This window comes from Urtica dioica, chromosome 4 (assembly GCF_054948205.1).
Source record: "Urtica dioica subsp. dioica isolate 48M chromosome 4, U.dioica_male_clone48M_v1_H2, whole genome shotgun sequence".
NCBI classification, from domain to species: domain Eukaryota; kingdom Viridiplantae; phylum Streptophyta; class Magnoliopsida; order Rosales; family Urticaceae; genus Urtica; species Urtica dioica.
In genome coordinates, this window is record NC_142759.1 from 44,565,043 (window position 1) to 44,587,274 (window position 22,232).

The 22,232-nt window shown below is 40.7% G+C and overlaps 2 protein-coding genes across 2 annotated transcripts; both read left to right on the forward strand.

Moving 5' to 3' along the window:
- The first annotated feature begins 8,575 nt into the window (after positions 1-8,575).
- On the forward strand, positions 8,576-13,844 carry LOC149401585 (uncharacterized). Its single transcript, XM_089610798.1, has 3 exons — positions 8,576-9,284; positions 9,355-9,481; positions 11,075-13,844. The coding sequence occupies exons 1-3, from the start codon at positions 8,576-8,578 to the stop codon at positions 13,842-13,844; spliced, it is 3,606 nt and encodes a 1,201-aa protein (XP_089466924.1).
- Positions 13,845-14,756: 912 nt separating this feature from the next.
- Positions 14,757-20,790, forward strand: LOC149401586 (signal peptide peptidase-like 4). Its single transcript, XM_089611947.1, has 14 exons — positions 14,757-15,074; positions 16,076-16,234; positions 16,371-16,482; positions 16,755-16,874; positions 17,008-17,159; positions 17,244-17,426; positions 17,904-17,938; positions 18,519-18,681; positions 19,193-19,246; positions 19,404-19,496; positions 19,597-19,739; positions 19,933-20,003; positions 20,297-20,380; positions 20,596-20,790. The coding sequence occupies exons 1-14, from the start codon at positions 14,937-14,939 to the stop codon at positions 20,715-20,717; spliced, it is 1,629 nt and encodes a 542-aa protein (XP_089468073.1). The 5' UTR covers positions 14,757-14,936; the 3' UTR covers positions 20,718-20,790.
- The last annotated feature ends 1,442 nt before the right edge of the window (positions 20,791-22,232 follow it).

Sequence of the window (22,232 nt, forward strand, 5' to 3'; positions counted from 1 at the left end):
GAATTGTATATTGTTAAAAAAAAGAAAAAAAAACCCAAATCGAATTGTTTAAAAAAACCCAACTAGGAAAAACTCTTAAACCCTGATGCCCAAATCTTGCATTTAGAATTAGATTCAAACCCTAAACTAATGGCGAAGGGAAAATCACCGGGTAGGCCATCTCCGTCGAGTAAACGTGGTGGATCTTGATCTGCATCATCCTCTCGTGCGAAGAAATCTGAAGCGACGAAGACAGGTGAAGCGACTCGTGCGAAAAAATCGCCTGCGAAGAAATCTGGAGCGACGAAAAAATCGCCTGCGAATAAATCTGCAACAAATACCCCATCTCAAGGTTTGTCCTCGATTTATACCGAGTGGAAATTTTTGGGGACCACATGTTTGTGTCTTTATTTTTGTTGTCACGTTAGGACCACAAATGGATTCTTTAATGGATTCTTTTTGTTTTGAATATTCTTTTGTTTTTGTGTCCCGTGATGTGGGTCCTTCATGTTGTTATTGATGTTGGTGGGCAATATTTAATGGCTTTGCTTTTGTTTGCTTTCGGGTTTCTTTTTTTTTTTTTTTTTTTTTGCAGATGAGTTATTAAATAAGTTTACAATCAACTTTCACCATGGGGGTAGAATGGAGTTTTTACCTGATGGTTGGAGATACGAATGAGGTGTCATTGATCACTGGGATCACGCTGATATGGACAGAATGTCCATTGTGGAACTAGAGTCTGTGACGAGGGAGTCGTTGGGATACACTGTCAATCCAGTCTTCTATGTGAAGTCTACTACATGTGATAGGGTTGAGTGTATTTTCACTGACGACAGATTGCTGGCAGCGTTATCATAATGGCTATCAACACAGTGGGATGTGGACATATACTGTGATCACCCTGATAATTATCAGCCAACCAGGCCATTGGGCATTGACATTGCACCCCAACCAGAAGATGGTGAAGACGTTGAAATTGTCGTTGCACCCCAACCAGAAGAGAGTGATCATGTCGAGATTGACATTGACATGAGTGCACCCCAACCTGAAGAGCTGATCCAGCAAGAACAAGATGAACTCAATGAAGAGGCTGAGGACGTTGTTGACGAGGCCGAGGACGCGGAGGACGTTGTTGACGAGGCTGAGCACGTTGTTGACGAGGCTGAGCATGGTAAAGACAATGGAGAGGTTGAGCATGATGAAGAAAATGAAGATGGTGAGCAGGCTGAACACAGTGAAGAGGCTGAGCATGCTGAACACAATGAAGAGGCTGAGCCGGGGTTTGAGTTAAGCGAAGACAACATCGATGTAGATGGCGATGGTGTATACAGTAATGCAGAAGAAGATGATTCTGAGGATAGTGACTTGACATTGATGCACAAATTGGTTTTGATGACTATTCATCGTCTGAAGATGAAGCAGAAACTGAGGCCGAGAGTTCGACACGCGTTCAGTTCAGAGATGTTAGGAAAGCCAAGAAAAAACTCCCAAACTTCCAGGAGTTTAATGAATCAGATTTAAAGACCCCAAGCGTCAAACTCGGAATGGTATTCCAAACTGGAAAACTGTTCAAGGATGCAGTCAGACAGTACGCAATACAGGCCGGTAAAGATGTATACTTTAAGAAGAACGACCCTAATCGTATTCGTGCGGAGTGTAAACAGAAGAACTGTAACTGGACGATATTCGCATCTCTATTGGGGAAAACAGGTGTGTTCATTGTTAAAACTTACAGGCCTGAACATACTTGCCCTAGAGTTAACAAGAATAGGTTTGCCTCCTCGGCTTGGTTGGCACATATTTACATGCAGCAATTCAAGGACAGTGAGTCATGGTCTGCATCAGATTTCATGAATCGGGTTCAAAAAGACTTGATTCTGGAGTGTTCTCGTGTAAAGGCGTACCGAGCGAAGAAAGAAGCTGCACGTGTAATTGAAGGGTCGTACAAGGAACAATATGCAAAGCTATGGGACTATGGTGCCGAACTAGAATCTTCAAATCCAGGTTCCACTATCAAATTCGAATAAGAAACTGGTGCAGATGGCAAACCAGTATTCAAACGTATGTATGTTTGTTTCCAAGGCTGCAAAGCTGGTTTTAAACACTGTAGACCAATTCTTGGTTTCGATGGGTGCCACGTAAAGGGACATCACACCGGTCAGTTACTAACAGCGATCGGCATTGATGCAAACAACAGTATCTTTCCCGTCGCGTATGTTGTTGTTGAATCAGAGTGCAAGGAGTCATGGACGTGGTTTTTTTCGTTCCTCAAAGATGATTTGGGCATTGTGAATGGCCATCACTGGACATTCATATCTGATAAGAAAAAAGGACTGCAGGAAGCATTGTCAGATATGTGGGAAGAAGGGTCAGTTCAGGCCGAGCATAGACATTGTGCCATGCATTTGCAGAGTAATTTTACGAAGGTAAGTCAAGCATTATTTATTCTTTTATTCATTTAGTTATATGTCTTTGCATGTGACGTAACTTATCATTTATCTTGCTACGTACAGGTTCATAAAGGACATCTTTTGAAGACAAAGATGATGACGCGGCAATGGCATACTCCGTGCAAAAATTTGAAGCAGAAATGGAAACAATTAAAGCTGAAGTCCCTGAAGCATATGATTGGTTAATGAGCAAAGGCACTTCTCAATGGGCCAGGAGTCATTTCAGGACCACTCCGAAGTGTGAAATTCTGTTGAACAACTTATGCGAGAGTTTCAACGGGGCAAAGGCAATACTGATGGCTAGGCAGAAACCCATCTTGTCAATGCTAGAGCGCATTCGAATGTACCTTCTGCAACGGTTCAGCAGGCAAAGGCTTGCTGGTGACAAATGGACATCAGACATTGGTCCACGCATATTTCGAGTACTTGAAACTAACAAGGTACACAGTGCAGAAAACATTGCTTTTTGGGCCGGTGATTCTGAGTACCAAGTTTCAAACATGTATGGAACAATGTACAAAGTTGATATAGCTGCTCACACGTGTTCATGCAGACGTTGGGATTTGTCAGGTATGAATCTACGTTGTAGGTATACACAATCCTTTCAATTATTATCGTGTAACATGTAAACTATGTTGTAGGTATACCATGCTCGCATGCCATTAGCTGTATTTGGCAAAGGCATGAAGATCCAATGAACTACGTCTCGCATTGGTACAAAAAGAAAACTTACCAGAACACGTACAAACACAAGATAAACCCAATTAATCCGACAGATCAGTGGCCGAAGACTGGATTTACACCTATGGAGATGCCACCAGATAGGGCAAAGCCTGGTAGGCCAAAAAAATTGAGGAGGCTTGAGCACGATGAGGTTATTCCTCGCCAAGGCACACGGATGACAAGGAGATATGTGACCACAACATGTTCCCGATGTTGTAAAGACGGTCATAACACTCGTACGTGTTTCAGACGCGAGCAACAAGAACAGGTAAACATGGTCAAAATTCTGATATACTATATGTAACAATACACATTGACTTATGGAATTATTAACAGCGACAAGCGAGGACTAACTCAACAAGTAATCAAGCACCTCCACCGTCACAACCAACCCAAGCTTCCACTGCAGCAGCACCGTCACAACCAACCCGAGCTTCCACAGCAGCAACTACTGGATTTAGGGTATGTATTTTCGGATTTAATTGTCCATGACCATATTACATTTCACAAACTATTGTTTTTACATTTTCAGAGAAGCCCTCGGCTTAGGACTCGCCGCAACACCAACACAGTGCAAATGGAGCGTCGGAGACTTTTTCCATGATATTATAAAACTTTGATATTGTATAGGTTAACTATCATTTTGGAAAGCTGTGTAACCAAACTATATTTTGAGCTTACTCGATAGCTTAATTATACTATATTGTTTTGGAAAGCTATGTAAGCAAACAATATTTTGAATTATAAAAGTTATATTGTTTAAGTTTGTGATTGTGTTTAAATTCGTTCTCAATTTCTTTCAGTCAATAATCACTTGTTGTCAATACTATAAGTAATATCATCAAATACAAGAACACGCCATTTTCATTGTCACAAAATATCATTACAACTTCATTGTCAATTCCACTTGATTTTACTTGATCAAAATCATACATAAAAGAACGACAATCACACAAAGCAGTATCTTTATTTTCAAAGATTCACTAGCTATCAACATCATCATGTTATCGGTAATATCGGTGATCTTCACGTCATTTGCCAAACCTTGTACATGTACATCAATCCCGTCTTGAACTTGCGACGACTGTGACGTAGGGGGGTCCAACCATTCAAAGAAGCCGCAACCTTGTGAGTTTCTATTCTGTTGAATACAAGTAACAATCTCAAATATTACTTTCGAAATACATTGTACAATCTCAAATATGTAATTTCTTTCGATTCTATGAATATTATAGACAGTGCAGGTACTAAGAAAAAAAATGCAGACATATTGAGAAATTGAATAAAATGAAAACATATTGATACCAGTAGACATTGAGAAATCGAATAAAATGCAGAGTAAATTCTAAGATCACAATCAAAACAGATTTATTGAGCATAAGACGAGAAACAAAATTTGGTTTTGATTTATTTTCGCTTTAATGGTAATAATACACTAGTCCTTTTTTTATCGACAAGATAATACACCATGGTCTTAGGGCCAAATAAATGCCATGTCGCATTGTCTAATACATAGAGACGAGAAACTTACCTTGTACAGAGGACATCCGAGAAATCGCCTTGAAGGGTTATGCCCAGTCCGTGATAACCTCTCGACGGCACTCAAACCGCACGGACAAGTTGGCCGCGGCACCACCATCTGGTCAACAATCACGCGGCCTTTCTTGCGAGTTGACGCGCTGCTGTGACTACTCTCCATCGCGACCACACCTTGGACTCGATTCGTCGCTCACGCCACGCCACGCCACAGAGACCTCCAGCTCGAGTCTGAAAATGAAGAATGAAACCCTAGCTGCTTCGATTTGGGGAAGAAGAAAGAAATTGATTTGGGGGAGATGGATTCAAAATGTTATAAGGACATTTTGGTAATATCCTGAACATGTGCCTAACACGTGCCACTTTAACTGACGTTTTGGGCTTCAATTAGACGGAAGGTCCACCTATGTTATAGCACATAATATTGAGGCCAAAAGTGGTCGTTTTTATATATTAGGCGGTTGATTGTCAGGAACGCGTTACATCAGGGGGCAAAAGTGTCATTAATTCTAATATAAATGATAATATTTCCCCTAAAAATATGTTATATTGTAGATACCACAATTTTCGTTTATTTTTTACAAAAAAAATTAAACTTATCAAAATACCCTTAATAAAATAAATATTTATTTACAATTTTATGTAAAAAAATCAAAAGCTCTCTTTATAAAAAAAATCCAGAGCTTTTTATAAAGAAATTTTTTAATTTAATTATATATATATATATATAAATAGAAAATAAAAAGTTATTTCATTCGGGATATTTTGGAAAGTTTAAAATTTATTTATTAAAAATATACGAAAATGGTGGTATTTTATATATTACATATTTTTTGGAGAAATTTATATCATTTATACTAAACTGATAGAAAATAAACGATATTTTTGAAAAAAAAAATCTCGCATTTCGATTAAACACAAAAATATTATTGATATTTTTCCTAAAATACGTGGTTTCATAATTTCATTATAGAATTGAAGAAAGGTACATAGAATCAAATTAGAAGATAAGAGGAAAAACTTTTATGAAATGCTGACTCAGGAAGGGTGTATTAAAATAGGAAGAATAAGAATGTAATTAATAAGAATAAATATTTGGCGTTAAATGTGCAAGGAAGAAAATCAAGCCAAACCCATGCTCATCTATCGAGGGAATAAAGTCATCTCTCAAATAAACAGAAACCTAATACTTTTTTGAAATATATCTTAAAACTCTTTATGAAAGTCGTTACCAACTTAAATAAATTAATAACTTTTCTATTTACTATTTATATGCGAAAGAAATAAGGCCCTCGATTCAAACTCATAAACCATTTATTAAATTAATATTACATGCCAAGCATAATTTTTTTACTCAGCGTTTTACTTGCAATTAGAAGTGTTGTACGGAAATTGTAATTACATGTAATCCAATTCATTTCACAAACACGTGGGAAAATGTTTGGACACAGATCTCTCCGTACGATTGACTTTTCTTTCCGTACATCCCTTTGAGTAAAACTATTCCGGTGGGATAGCCGTTGGTCCCTGGAGGGTGGTCGCTGTAACCAAGCCTCCGTCTCGAAATGAGTGACTCTACGTTGTCGTCCCAAGGTGCGCCAGGGGATAAGGAAGTAGATGTAGGTATGCATGAAGATCAGACCTTGACCTTGCTTGCGTCGGAACTGTCGCTTGCTGAGTCTTCTCAGAACTCGGAAAATCCTAGGCCTAATGCGGAGGTCCTGTTGGCTAAAATCCTTTCTACAAAGCCTTTGCGAAAGAATACGTTCATGGCTGCTCTGTCGAAGGCGTGGCAGAGCACAGGGAAATGGTCGGTCAAGGAGCTCAGCCCGGGAGTCTTCCTTCTTAGCTTCGCTCTGATCGGGAGGCATTCTTAGCAAGACGACCATGGACGATGAGGGGAGCGCAGATGGTGGTGCGTTCCTGGCCAGAAAATCTGCCAATCGAGGAGATCGTCTTGTCCACATCTCCGTTTTGGGTCAGATTGTGTGGGCTTCCCCCCGATTTCATCCATGCCCAGAGTATTAAAAAATTTGTTGGGCTTTTTGGTGTATTTCTTGAGGGTAATCTGAACCAGCTGAACCGGTTTGGTCCTTTTGTGAGACTTAAGGTAGAGGTGACAGTTTCTTCTCCTCTGTTTCCGGGTTTCTTCGTCGACAGGAAAGATGGCCGTGCTCTGTGGATCCAAGCGAGATATGAGAACCTTGGATTATTGTGCTTTAAATGTGGATGTTTAGGGCACGAAAGCTCCTAGTGTTCTGCGTCGGAGACGCGGGTTGTTCGGAAACAGGGCTTTCCTGAGGTCGCCCTGTTTGGCCCTTGGCTTGACTCCAAATCCCAATGGCTGAACTGCTTTGAGTTTGCGGAGCGGAAATCAAACCTGGGGAAGAGGCCATGGCCGGAAGTAAAGGAGGGCAATGGCAGGGCGGAGGAGACAGAACGCGTGGGTCCCAATCGCGCAGGTTCGCGTTTGGAGCAGGTGGGGTGCGACAAACGAGGTGGTGGTAGCTCCGCGGTGTAAGACGTGGGTAGAGATGACAGGCTTCTGGGAGCTGAAAAGGTCACACCTTTCCCCCATCATGATATCCCTGGAGATCGGGCCCTGAAGCAGGGAAAAGGGATTTCTCAGAAGCCCTCTTCTAGGAATTCCTTTTGTCTGAGTCAAAAATCTGACACGGTGAGGAGGGTAAGACGTAAAGCATGTGGAGACAAAATGGACCTTGGGGAAGCTGGTAAACGTGTGGGTTTTTCTGAGGAGTTGGGCCTGGAGTCTGCAATTAACTCGGCCCATTTGGCCTCCAAGAGGGATGACCTGGCGGTTAGAGGCCCTGATTCACATTTGGCGTCTGTGGATCTGAGACCCACTAATGGGCCAAAGGAGAGCCTGCAGCAAGAGCCCACCTTTGTAGGGGTGGGGGGTACAAGGGGATGGGAGTCATGTAGTTGGGCCCGATCCAAAGCTTGTGGCACAAATACGCGAATCCTTCCGTGCGACATTCACGCCAAATATAAGCACTAACTCAACTCCAATGGCCAAGACGAGACGGGAATCTCCAGCATCGGCCCGTGGAAGCAAACGCCGGCGAGAAGGAGTTGAAGGGAGCGGCGATGAGGAGGTTGGACTTGGCAGAGGGGGGGGGGGGGGAGCTTTTTCCGAACAGTGAGTCGGGGGCGGTGGACCTCACGAACACTACTGATGGAAGGGAGTTGGTACTACCACACACTAATTTATCGGCGGCTGGCCATGGGCGGGCTGACCGGACCCAATGAAACTCATATGTTGGAACGCCCGGGGGTTGGGCAACCCACGGGCGATGGGCCGCTTACGGAATCTTATCCGTGAGCGGGTCCCGGACCTCCTCTTTCTTTCGGAGACAAAATTAAGAGGAGTACGGGTTGATCGTTTAAAGAGAAGCATGGGTTACACAGAGGGATTTGGTGTGCCCGCGAGGGGGCGGAGCGGAGGTTTATACCTGTTATGGGGGGTACAAGGGGATGGGAGCCATGTAGTTGGGCCCGATCCAAAGCTTGTGGCACAAATACGCGAATCCTTCCGTGCGACATTCACGCCAAATATAAGCACTAACTCAACTCCAATGGCCAAGACGAGACGGGAATCTCTAGCATCGGCCCGTGGAAGCAAACGCCGGCGAGAAGGAGTTGAAGGGAGCGGCGATGAGGAGGTTGGACTTGGCAGAGAGGGGAGGGGGGGGGGGGGAGCTTTTTCCGAACAGTGAGTCGGGGGCGGTGGACCTCACGAACACTACTGATGGAAGGGAGTTGGTACTACCACACACTAATTTATCGGCGGCCGGCCATGGGCGGGCTGACCGGACCCAATGAAACTCATATGTTGGAACGCCCGGGGGTTGGGCAACCCACGGGCGATGGGCCGCTTACAGAATCTTATCCGTGAGCGGGTCCCGGACCTCCTCTTTCTTTCGGAGACAAAATTAAGAGGAGTACGGGTTGATCGTTTAAAGAGAAGCCTGGGTTACACTGAGGGATTTGGTGTGCCCGCGAGGGGGCGGAGTGGGGGTTTATACCTGTTATGGGCGGAAGAAGTGGTGGTCACTATCCGGAGCTATAGCAAGGGGCATATCGAAGAGTTAGTTGGAGATGGTCAAGGAGCTTGTTGGAGATTTACTGGCTTCTACGGCGAATCGGACGAGTCGAAGCGACATGTGTGTTGGGAGCTTCTTAGGCGGCTCCATGGGAGTGGTTCGGAGCCATGGCTTTGTGCGGGGGACTTCAACGAGGTTCTCTTTGACTTCGAACACGTGAGCAACACGAGAAGACGAGCGAGCGACATGGCTCGATTCGGGGAGGCGCTGGAGGACTGTGACCTTCATGATTTGGGGTTCAGCGGGGAGTTGTTAACTTGGGATAACAAGCAAAGCGGTGCTAAGAATGTTCAATGTCGGCTTGACCGAGCCGTCGCGAATCCGGGGTGGAGGGCGATGTTCCCAACAGCCTTCGTGGAGGTTCTTGGCTTCCATGGGTCCGACCATCGGGTGATCGTCATCGATACGGAGCAGCGAGGCCCGGTGGTGGCTGCTAGCTCGAGAACCAAGAGGCGGTGGGCTTTCGAGCCGGGTTGGATCACTAATGTTGAGTGTGCGGAGGTGGTATAGCACGCTTGGGGCCACGCTGTGGATAGTGGCAGTGGAAGGTGTACGGAGGGGCTCAACCGATGCCGGGTGGCGCTGCGTGAATGGGCTCGGGTTTCGTTTGGTCATCGCGCGCAGTGAATTCGAGAGCTTTCTAGCCGACTCGAAAGGCTCAACTCAGAGGTACGTTCCAGCTACAATTGCAGGGAGGCGAGGAGAATTGGCAAAGACCTTGAGTCTCTCATCCTCGTCCAAGAGCACTATTGGCAGCAGCGGGCCCGGGTTGACTGGCTCAAGGGCGGGGATAAAACTAGGGGTGAAACTGGATCGGTTCGGTTCGGTTTTTGACATTTTTAGTATCCGAATCCGAATTTTCGGTTTTTAAAAACTCGGTCCAGTATCCGGTCCAATTTAGTCTAAAAGCGAAATTCGGTTATCCGAATATTCGGTTATCCGGTTTCTTAAATCCAGTATCCAGTCCAGTATCCAATTTTTAAAATTCGGTTATTCAGTTTGTAAAATTTCATATCTAGTTTAATATCCAGTTTTATAAAATGGATATCTAGTTTCTAAAATCCAAATCCGGTTTGTAAAAATTCAAAAAACGAGTATAAACGACTCTTATAAAGCTCCAAAATGACAATACATAATCTAAAACTGAGTAAAAAAATAAAATTCAAAAGGACACTCATCTCCAACTACCTGCACATGTAAATATCATAATATAAAAATTAAAATTATAACCCTAATGATCATAATAAACCATACAACAATTGAATTTGTATGTTACTTTTATAGATCACAGAATCAAGTTGTAGTAGCAGTAGGAGTTGATATATGAGAAGTTTGTTCTTCTATGACAACTTGACCATCATCTGTTAATAATAATGACATAAATTTAAAATAAATTTGTTTTAATAAACAAACAACAAATGAATATGTCAAATAAAATATCAAATTAATTATCTTACCCAAAACAAATTGCTTAGAATCATTTAGTGCTTCCACTTCTGCAAAATCTGATTTGGGAAAAAAATAAAAACGCTAGGTCTGTCTCAAAATTAGGTCAAGTCTTTGTTTTTACAAAAAATTGGCTGCTTAAGCCACATAATGTGTAGCGATTTAAAATTGGCCAACCTTTCGTTAATATGCTGTAAATAGCCATATTGCTTACGTGGCAGCTTATTAATTAAATTAGGTTTACACTTTTGCCCTTATTTAATTCGCAGAAACCGAATAGGGAAGTTTTCAAATTTGAAATTTCCTGCAGATTTTGAAAATTAATAGCCCATTTATTGTTATGTTTTTGGAAGTTTTTAGCGTTGACTTTAGGTAATTAGTATCTATTTTCGTGGTTAAACTCTGTAAATATATTCTTCATTTATTGATATTATTTTGTCTTCCATATATTCATAATTTCTAGAATTTTCGTGCTCAAAATATTTCCAGTCTAGTCATATTTTGGCTGTAAATAAATCCTCCTGGCTATTTACCATTTATTAACAAAATCTGGGCTAAAAATAAATTGCCTATTTTCAGGAGGCTATATAGCTTAATTACCCTTTTTTTTAATATATATTTATTTTTAATTAAAAAAAATCGGTTAAATAACCGATATCCAGATTTTCCCAAAATCAAATCTGATATCCGGTCCATTTTTGTAAACCGGATCGGTTATCCGAATCCGAATTTCGGTTAGCTGACGTGGCTCCAAATTTCGGTTTTGGTTCGGTTTGGATATCGGTTTTATCCGATTTTCGGTTCGGTTTTGTACAGCCCTAATAAAAACTCAACCTATTTCCATGGGAGAGCCTCGAGAAGGAAAAGTCAGAATTCTCTGAAAGGTATTCTCACGGATTCTGGGGCTTGGGTTAGTACTGAAGGGGAAGTGAGGGCAGTGTTCGAGAAGTATTTCGAGGAAGTCTTCGCTTCCAATGGCGCGTCAGAAGGGGACTTCCGTGTGATAACTGAGGGAGATGTGACCCGGTTTCCAGAGGGGTACAAGGAGATGTTGGACGAAGATTTCTCGGGCGAGGATGTCGATCGGGCCCTTAAGGCGATGGGGCCGCGCAAGGCCCCGGGCCCTGATGGATTCCATGCCCTTTTCTTTCAAAGGAATTGGGAGGTAGTAGGCCCGGCGGTTCGTAAGGAGTGCCTTGAGATCTTGAACCGGGGGGAGAGTGCAAAAAATTGGAACGCGACTAATATCGTCCTAATCCCGAAGGTGAAGAATCCGTGCCGAGTGGGAGACTACCGTCCCATTAGTTTATGCAACGTGCTCCTCAAGCTTGTGACGAAAGCGGTGGCGAATAGAATTAAAGGGGTTCTTCCTTTGATCATATCCGAAGCCCAAAGTGCCTTTGTCCCCGGGCGTCTTATCTCGGATAACGTTGCCATTGCGTACGAGCTCCTCCATTCGATCAAAATGAAAACAAAAGGGAAAGCCGGGGTTCTATCTCTTAAGTTGGACATGAGTAAAGCATACGATCGGGTTGAGTGGGGTTTTATAGAGGCTATGTTGAGGAGAGTTGGATTCGGACCCAAGCTTGTGGCGGTTGTGCTTGATTGTATTTCCACTCCGGTCTTCTCAATCGTCATCAATGGGAGAGTGAGAAGCTCCATCAAGCCGAGCCGGGGCTTGCGCCAAGGCTGCTCCTTATCGCCCTATCTCTTCCTCTTGTGTGCGGAAGGGCTTTCGGCGCTCATTCGTGGACAAGAAAGGCTAGGCTTATGGACGAGGTTCTCTTGCAGCCCGGGTGCCCCTGTCATTACACACCTCCTTTTTGCCGACGATAGTCTGCTATTTTGCAGCGCAGATACGAAATGCTATTCCGCTTTCCGTACCATATTGGCTATCTACGAGAAGGGTACGGGTCAACTCGTTAACTTGGAGAAATCGGCGTTCTGTTGCTCTCGTAATATCTCGGTGGAGGAAGCGGCAAGCATCTCAGACGCCATCGGCATTACCCACACGACGGAGATGGAAAGTTATTTGGGTATGCCGGTTCGGACCGGGAGACAAAAACTCTGGATCTTTAGCAACATCTCGCACCGGGTCCAAAAGCAACTTCGGTCGTGGAGAGCGCGAATGTTCTCGGTCGAGGGAAGAGAGGTCTTGGTGAAGGCGGTTGTCCAAGCAATTCCGACTTATACGATGAGTCTTTTCAAACTTCCTTCTATGCTTATTAATGAGCTTCATGGGCTGATCGCTCGATTTTGGTGGGGAGGTTCGGAAGACAAGCGGAAAATCCATTGGAAGCGTTGGGATTTTCTTACCCGTCCGAAGAAAGAAGGGGGTTTGGGTTTCAAGGACCTAGGCGACTTTAACTGGGCTCTTATTGGACGCCAAGTGTGGCGAATGATTCAACACCCACAATGCTTAATGGCGCGTGTGTTCAAGACAAAGTATTTTCCGCTTACGTCGGTGCTTGATCTTGAAAGTAAGGGCCACTACTCATATCTTTGTAAGAGCCTTTGTTGGGGATTGGAGTTGCTTCGCAAAGGTATTAGGTGGCAAATCGGAGAAGGTAATGTGCGGGCCTTTGCTACTCCTTGGTTGCCGAGGAATGGTGCATTCTCCTTGCTCTCTATGGCACCCGACGATGATTTTCCCTGGCGGGTGGCTGATTTTGTGGAAGGTGGTTCGTGGAATCGTGAACTCCTTGAAGCGATTATGGTCCCTTATGATGTGGAGGCGGTGATGAAGATCCCTCTTGGGGTAGGCACTGAGCATGATCGCCTTGTTTGGCATTACGAGGAAAATGAGGTGTACTCGGTTCGCTCGGGGTACCGGCTCGCACGGTTGGAAGGAATTCAGGGGTCGTCTTCCTCGTCAACATCGGACGCCGCGTGGTGGGGGAAACTCTGGGGTTTGTCTATTCCACCGAATATCAAACACCTCATATGGAGGTGTTGGCACGACACCCTCCCAACTTGTGGGAACCTTTGGCAACGAGGCGTTCCATGCCTACCCTTCTGCAGCTTCTGTGGAGAACTCCCGGAGAATGCTCTCCATGCGACGTGGAGTTGCGAGCGGGCCCAAGCGATTTGGCGATCATCGCTGCTATGTAGATGGGCCGAGAAGACAAGTTCGCTACCATTCCAGGAGATTTGTAGACGTGCCTCAGAGTGCTTATCTGTGACGGACTTGGAGCTGTTTTGTGGATTGGTTTGGGCTTCGTGGTCTGACCGTAATCGGCGTCTTTTCGATGGCCAAGTCAGACTTCCGGAGGCATGGGTGACCGAGGTGGCTAGCTGGTTAACGAGCTTCAAGGAACATGCCCAGAGGCTGACTACGGGGAACTCGCCATCAGAGTTGCGTCGGGACTCCTGGGCTCGGCCGAGGGAGGGGACGCTGAAATTGAATGTAGACGCCGCTTGGGACAGGGTTACTAAACGCGAGGCGTTGAGGGGAGTTGTTCGAGACCACTTCGGCGAGGTGGTTGGCGTGACAGGCGTACTGTTGGAGGAGGTCGATTCTGCTCTTACTGCCGAGTGTAGAGCCATTGCAGAGGGGCTGCGATTTGTGCATTCCAGCGGGTTGTGAGTCGCTGCGGTTGAGTCGGACTGTCTGCGGGCCACGCAGCTTATTGGGAGTCGGAACACTCGGAGTCTTCAAGGCTCCCTGATCCAAGGGATTTTGGCTCTTATTGATTCTCTTTCTATTTCCTGTTTTTGGGCGCCTCGGGTTTGTAATGAGGCTGCAAATTGTATCGCAAAAACTCGTCTTACTCGCCTAGATGACGATTTCTCGTGTCTGGTAAGCCCTGTGTGGCTAGAGGCTTGTATTCAGAAGGATATTCTGTCCTATTCTTCCTTTTAATGAGATCAGACCTCTTTCCCTAAAAAAAAAAAAAATTCATTTCACAAACACATTCATAATCTTTTAAAAAAAATATTCGATAGATAACGAAAATGACAAACTAATTGGATCAAACCAGGAACTTAATCGGTACATTTCACTCCTTATCAGTGACAAAAAAAGTACAATGAGAATCGACAGCAATAATAATAAATAAATGGTCAGATGTGACTTGATTATTTATATATTTCATTACCTGATAATTCCTCTAAACTATGATCTGATATGTGTGGTTAGCGCTCTCAAATCAGGTGAGAGAGGATTTTGTTGTAGTACCGTACAACAAGTAATAGTAAACTATGGTAATAAAATATTTTAATTACTTAAAATCCCATAACCAAGTACAAAAAGTCCACTCTCTCTTCCCATTGGTGCGTAGATCATACGCGTCACAAACGCGATTGAGAAATAGCCTCCAAATCCGAAGGGAAAAGCGAGTTCAACGGCTTCGCAACAAAACAGCACCCAAACACGCTCTTCTTTCCCATATCTGTTCGACGAGTCAAAAACGACAAATCGAAAAAATAAATAATTTAAGAATTTAAAACGATCCTAATCTCTTTCCAATTTGCATATATTTACCATCAGAGCCACTCGACGATATTTCCTTTTCCTTTCCTTTGCTTTGCTTTCATTTCAATTTTCTCATTCGTCTTCTTCCAAAATTCTCTTTCTTTCTTTCTGGAAACCCAAACCCTAAGAAAACCTTTTTTTTTTTTAATTATTTTGTTTATTCAGTACTTTTTATTGTTTGATTGCGATTGGAAGCGGAAAAAAATGGATTCATGGCTAAGAGGCTTGCTTACGTTTCTTCTGGCTATGGCCGTTCTCGTGAAGCTCGGCTCAGCTGGTGATATAGTACACCACGACAATATTGCTCCCAAAAGACCTGGTTGCAATAACAACTTCGTTCTCGTAAGAATCCCTAAATTCTCAGTTTATTTGGATTTAAGTATTGTTTTCTTTACCAGTGGACTTTCTGTTTGATAGGTGAGGTAAAAAAAAAGGAAAGCAAAAACGAGGAAAACTTTCTATTTTTGGATTTCTTTGGTCTGTCTTGTCGCTCGATACGATGAACTTAGCTCAGTTCATGCTGTAATTGAGCCCTATTAATTTTCCTTTCTGTGATATAATTACTTTCGTAATCAACCTTCTTTGGAAGAGTGGGATTTATTTAGACAAGAAAATAAAGTTTACATATATGGATTTCGCAGTTTTTTTATTCATACTTAAAAGTTACAAAAATAAGAACAGAAATTGAACTCAGTTTTGTGTTTGACGACTGGACAGCTTTGTCACATGCTTATCAAGTCAAACTTATCGTTTCTGGTAGTTAAATTAAATAACCAAACTGTGTGTATGAAAGTAGTCATGATTATGTGACGGGAAATTTGTTCTATTCATTTTTTAAATCAATTTTTTTTAAATTAAGACATAATATTTATATATATATATATATATATATACACACACACACACACACACACACACGATGAATTTTTATTTGAGTGGCGATGGTGCTTATCACTAAGCAGTCCCTCTCGTCTGTTTCAAATCTTTAAACTTTGGCCGTCTTTCTGGTTTCTCTTGTTTTAAGTGCCTTGTTAGGTTTTCCCTGAAAATTAAAGAGAACTTTCGCTAGAAGTTATTTGAAAAAGATTCATATATTAGCCCCTCTGATAAATAATTTCCTTACTATAAGCCCAAAATGTAATGTTATAAATCTACTAGTAAAAGGAGAAGAGGTAAAAATAGTTTAACTATGACTTAAATTTCTCATTAAAACCAGTTTTCAACTCAAGTAATTTGTCACGTCACTAGTAGACTCTGAACTGAGCCCATAGCTGTAGGGAAGACATGACATCTTTCATAAATTCTGTAGTGTTGTGCTAAAAGCAAGCACTAATTTTTTACAGGTAAAAGTCCCGACTTGGGTTGATGACATCGAGGTTATTGAAAATGTGGGAGTTGGGGCTCGATTTGGGCCGACCTTAGAATCAAAGGAAAGGCGTGCTAACCATACCAAAGTAGTTTTGGCAGATCCTCCTGATTTCTGCAGCGCGCCAAAGAAAAATGTATTCTTAGTCTGCTTTTAAATTTGACATACAAACTTTTCCAACCTCTAAAGCTTGCATTTTCCGAAAGGAAACTGAAACGGAGAGGAAATTCTTTGTGTGATTCATAATGTGGAAGTTGTGGCTTTTTTGGTAGCTTTCAGGGGAGATTGTTCTGGTGCACCGAGGACACTGCAGTTTCACGAGAAAGGCAAATATTGCTGAAAACGCCCACGCCTCAGCTGTTCTCATCATAAATTACCGAACAGGTATTCGCAATCTGATAGTTTGTGATTTGTTCTCTGTCTGCCTGTTTATTTTGTTTTGTTATTAGGTAACAATCTTCTGTGCTTAGCCCAACTAATGACATTGATTAGTTTCGTTTATTAAATATTAATCTTCGGTGCTTTGTCCAACTAATAACATTGTTAAGATGTCTTCAATTATTCTCATTTCGATCTTGTAAGCTTGCATCGTTGTAAGATTAGTTGTCTGACTGTATCCAATTTTTATTTTTCTTCACACGTTGCACCTTCTACAGAGCTTTTCAAGATGGTGTGCGAAGTGAACGAAACTGATGTAAATATAAGCATACCTATTGTAATGCTCCCTCAGGATGCTGGTATACGTTTGGAAAATGACATTAAAAACAAGTCTAGAGGTATGATTCTTTTCTTGTGCTTACGATGGAGTCTATATAATTTCTTGGCTTTGGTATCCCAGAATGAAGTGTATCTTCATTCCTTTATTTTTATTTATTATCTCTTTTGCACAAATCAACCCCCTTTCTTCAGTGTCTGTGCAGCTGTACTCTCCCTTGCGTCCTCTGGTCGACGTTGCCGAAGTGTTTCTTTGGCTTATGGCTGTTGGTACCATCTTATGTGGGTCTTATTGGTCCGCATGGACTGCACGAGAATCAGCACTCGAGCACGACAAGCTATTAAAGGTTACATCTTGCACTTCACTGTATATCTATGTTATATAGGTTTAAGAAGATTTTCATTGAGATTATGCATGAATGTTCTTCCAGGATGCTTCAGAGGAAACTCTGAACTCAGAAGGAGAAGAATCGTCTGGCTACGTGGATATTAATATCACAGCGGCGGTTCTCTTTGTTGTGTTTGCCTCTGGCTTCTTGGTTATGCTTTACAAGCTTATGTCGTTCTGGTTTGTCGAGGTTTTGGTGGTCCTGTTTTGCATTGGCGGCGTAGAGGTGTGGCCATATTTTGCATTATTCGTAGATGGACAAATATGTTCATCAGTTAATATATGTATGTGACCATGAATATATATCACCTAAACTTTCTTCCATTAAAAATTACAAGTTTGAGATAAAGACCAGTAAGAAAACAGTGCTTCCCCCAAAGACCTTATTAGTCATTGCTTCTGCTAATCGTATAAACTCAAACTTGTGATAAGGTTTTCTTCTACCAAGTGGCTGTAGGTGCTCAATTCAAAATAAACTGAATACATGTCCTAATTATGACTCTGTGGGAAGCAAAGTTCTGTCTCATTGACATCTCTTTTTAGCATAACATAAGCACACGTTTTTTTTTTTTTTTTTGCACTCATACATTCCGTCAACTATATGCATAATAAAATGCTCTCCAATTGATGACTCAATGTTTATGTGTCAAATTTTAATCATTTTGAGACATTTTCCGGGTCTTCATTTGTTCTCTTTTTACAGGGCCTGCAAACTTGTTTGGTGGCTTTGTTGTCCTGGTATGTGTTCTATTCCTTTCCGTCAGTTTTTCATTATTGCCATTCACTTTGCATTTTTAAGTAGGTCTCATAAACTACTACCGGTTCATTAATCACATGAACTCTGATCAGGCTAGTAATCTTCTTAGGGATAATATTTTCTTCCTTTTACCCCCAATTTTATTACAGCAATATTTATTCTTTCTTGTTTTCTTGATTTTGCAACTGGCATTTGATATATGTCTTCTTGAAATATGATCAATTCTATCGATGTTGGATTATGAGTTGTAGCCTACAATGACTCTGATAAGGAGTGCGATTACATTAAGATGGATTTCTTTTTGAGACTTGATTGGATTTATATTTGCGTTGGGTATGTAAAGTAGAAATGAACATTAAAAAACTGATGATTTATTTATTTATTTTTTACTTTATTGTGTATGTCGGTTCAGAGAGCATATGTTTCCAATATGATGGTATATGCATTTGAGTACAGCAGATAGTAAGAAATTACTGGAAGTCTTGCTCAGGATTATCTAGTTGCATATTTTTTTTTTGGTACATTGTTTACAATATGAATCTGACGATTAAGCAAATATAGTTTCAGATGGTTTAAACATGCTGGCGAAACGTATATCAAAGTGCCTCTCATTGGAGCTCTTTCACATCTAACACTGGCAGTTTGCCCCTTTTGCATTGTCCTCGCTGTGGTTTGGGCAGTTTATCGACGTGTCTCTTTTGCTTGGATAGGTCAAGATATCCTGGTAAGCAGCCACAAAAAGCTTTCTTATTCTCTTTCTACTTTTTAGTTTCTTAGATTTTCAGTTTAACACTTGATTGTTAAGTGCTCTACCTAATCAGGTGAAGTTTGCTGCATTTTTATAAATGCAGCAACAAATTGATACTTAGTTGTCACTATTACATTTTGACTACATGGATACATTAACATATCGTTTTTTAATGGGAAAATGATACATATACACTATCTGCTTTAGTGAAATGTCGAGTTTAACCTTTGGTTTTTAATAATGTCGAGTTTGTATCATCTGTTTAACTAAAATAATGAGATTATACTCTAAAATAGATAACAGTGCCACACATGTTCTTTTTGTTGATTTTTCATTGATGTTGACTCTAAAATAGATTATACTAGTGCAGTGTCATTATTTATGTCTTTTGGATTGTGTTACTCTAGTGTATAGCACAAAAAAAGGTGCGAGTCTACTTGGTATGATTCTAAAAGCCTACTAATATATTGGTCATACATCTTCCCAGGGTATTGCTCTCATAATTACAGTTCTTCAGATTGTCCGGGTACCAAATCTTAAGGTGAGAATTCGAATGTATTGTTGTTATCTGTTTCTGGTACTTTGATATTCATACTTTATGGAGTACGACTCTGGAGGTCTTGCAATGGTTCTTGTATATGAATGTATGCCCTGAATACTGAACTGTACGTTGTATCGTTGATCGAAATTCTAATCAGGTCGGTACAGTTCTCCTCAGCTGTGCTTTCATGTACGACATCTTCTGGGTTTTCGTTTCCAAATGGTGGTTCCATGAGAGTGTGATGATAGTGGTGAGTGATAGTAAATGGGATATCGTTTCTCCTAACCACAAACTAACTTCAGTGAACAATCAATGGAAAGTAAAAGATCAATATATCTTGTTCTGTTCAGGTAGCACGTGGTGACAATAGCGGCGAGGATGGTATCCCAATGCTTCTAAAAATCCCACGGATGTTTGACCCTTGGGGTGGTTACAGTATCATAGGCTTTGGTGACATTATCTTGCCCGGATTGGTTGTGGCGTTCTCACTAAGGTTTTTATTTTTATTTTTTATTTATTTATTTTTTTTTTTTTGGTGTTTTCTCAGAACCAGAAGCTTTTAATATAATTTTAGGTTCCATAAAAAAAGATGAAGCTCTAGAATTTCACAGTTAACGATGTGAGCTTTTTGTTCATATAAATTTTGGAAATTTATATTAATGGTGTATTTGTACAATATTGTGCAGGTATGACTGGCTGGCGAACAAGAAGCTTCGCTCGGGTTACTTTGTGTGGATAATGACTGCGTATGGTTTAGGTACGCGTGTTCTGCAATCAAAGCATTGTTGCCATATTTTATAATTTGTTGAGATATTCTAGCAAATCATTATTATTATTATTATTATTGTTATTATTATTTGTTGCAATATTTTAGGTATTTTTGTCTTTTTGAGTGCCGTAAATAAGTTGAGGTGACTATTTACAAAAAAATTACAAAAGATTGGCTATCCAACAATTCTTAGACTTTCGGCGGCTTATTTGGCTAATTTTTTGTTATTTTATTATTATCATCTTAGCCTTTTCTTGCCTCTTTGGAATGTTTCCCTTTAGGTCTCCTGATCACATACGTGGCTCTGAACTTGATGGATGGGCATGGTCAACCAGCTTTGCTGTACATAGTTCCTTTCACACTAGGTAAGTTGTGCACAATACATACTAAAAAAAAATTAATATAAATAAATAAACAGAACTCTTGAGTTTAGGTTTACGTTACGGGGATCTCAGTTAACATGGTATCTTGCATTTGGTGCAACTTTATCCATTTGGGGTAGCCATTCTGTGATATTCACTAGAATCGATCTCGTGGACGCAAGGGTTGACTCTAAATCTTTGGTGGTCTTGAATTGTAGGAACATTTTTGACACTGGGAAAGAAAAGAGGAGACCTGAAGATCCTGTGGACGAGAGGCGAACCAGAAAGGCCGTGCCCGCACTTCAAACTCGAGAACTATGAAGATAAGAACCATGAATAACTGTGACTACTAAGAACCTTTCACTGTAATTGTATTGACAATTTTTTTTTCCTAAAGTTATTAATATTTAATACACAGATGTCTGCAACTCTTTTTAACACTTGATAGTTTGTAGGAGAGCGAGTAACTACTGAATCGTTGTTAGTTACAGCATATATATATATATATATATATATATATATATATATATATATATATATATCAACTTGTAAAAAGGAGAAGAAAAAAAAGAAAAGGACTACAAGACGAATTCTAGTTTGACAAGGACTTTGAGTATTTACTGATATTGTTTGGTGTAACGCTTACAAATGAAATTTCGCCATCTTTCATGAGATGTTTAAAACATGGGAGAAAAAGTAATCCACAGAGAAAAATGGAAAGCAAACGAATCATGCTCTTGAAACGAGCAAACTAATCAAATGGCCGATTTTATTTATTTATTTATTTTTATGTTTTTTAGATGTTAGTTTGTGTTCTGCTATGTGAAATTCATGTCTATTTTCTAATGTTACTTATAATATTACTGACTGACAAGATAGATTATTCGACATTATTATAGATATCTTTTGGGAGCTTTTAAGTTGGGAGGAGTAGCTTCGTATTCTTCAAGCTTCCAGCTTTTATTGGTTTAGGCGCAAAGTTTTTATGGGCAAGTTCAACTTCAAAGGAGAACACCACTATAACAGCTTTTGTTTTTGTGATCTATAGACTTTATAAAATCATTCATCCCTGTCTTCCAATAGGATTAGTTGGTGCCATCCAACTAATAGATCATCATTTCCTAAAAGTATTAAGAAATAGATTAGATCACATGCGACACACCCACTAACTGAAATGAAATTAACGTTTGCTTCCCTGTCACTTATAATGTTATTAGTGAGTTAAATTACTAGATGAATTATGCTAATTAAATACGCACTTTAAAACCATAAAAGTAAATAATACACATAATTTAGTTCTAGTTGCAATAAAACATAGTCGAGCATCCTAGTCCAAATGAAGTCTATAATGATACATGATCATGCAATATCACGAGAACAAACTCAACTTCTATCACTCGAAAATAAGTGGATGGTTCAAGACAGACGTTTACCTATTATAGATTTTTTTTTACTCATAGTTATCTATCGTAAACTCACAATGCGTAAATAGACTCTTGGGGAAACAATATTGTCCTATTTTTAATAGACAACTGGTGTTCTTAATATTTTATTTTTGAAAAACACTTTCGATATTCTCATTAAGTATGAGAAGGTCAAATTCAAAATCTAAGGATTGATGACTAACATCTTCCTTTTGATTTTGGGAATTCTATTACAAATTTAATCACCATGATAAAGTGTCAAAATTTGCAGTTTAACTGCAACAACCTTCATCATGAATCAACTTGTTCTAACTATTAGAGTTTTTGATGATATCTTCTCAATAAGAGTTTTTTCTCATGATTTCTCAAAAAGATTTCTAACTTACTAATCCAGTTGAAACTTATCAGTTTCATTTTGTCACACTTTTGAG

Excerpts from the sequence above, each read along its gene's own strand:
- LOC149401586 (XM_089611947.1), top strand. The coding sequence starts at position 14,937 with ATGGATTCATGGCTAAGAGGCTTGCTTACGTTTCTTCTGGCTATGGCC. Across the intron at positions 17,427-17,903 it reads TTTGCATTGGCGGCGTAGAG|GGCCTGCAAACTTGTTTGGT; the intron begins GTGTGGCCATAT and ends CTCTTTTTACAG. Across the intron at positions 19,247-19,403 it reads TCCGGGTACCAAATCTTAAG|GTCGGTACAGTTCTCCTCAG; the intron begins GTGAGAATTCGA and ends AATTCTAATCAG.
- LOC149401585 (XM_089610798.1), top strand. The coding sequence starts at position 8,576 with ATGGGCCGCTTACAGAATCTTATCCGTGAGCGGGTCCCGGACCTCCTC. Across the intron at positions 9,285-9,354 it reads GCGGTGGGCTTTCGAGCCGG|TGGAAGGTGTACGGAGGGGC; the intron begins GTTGGATCACTA and ends GGATAGTGGCAG. Across the intron at positions 9,482-11,074 it reads TCGAAAGGCTCAACTCAGAG|CCCTAATAAAAACTCAACCT; the intron begins GTACGTTCCAGC and ends GGTTTTGTACAG.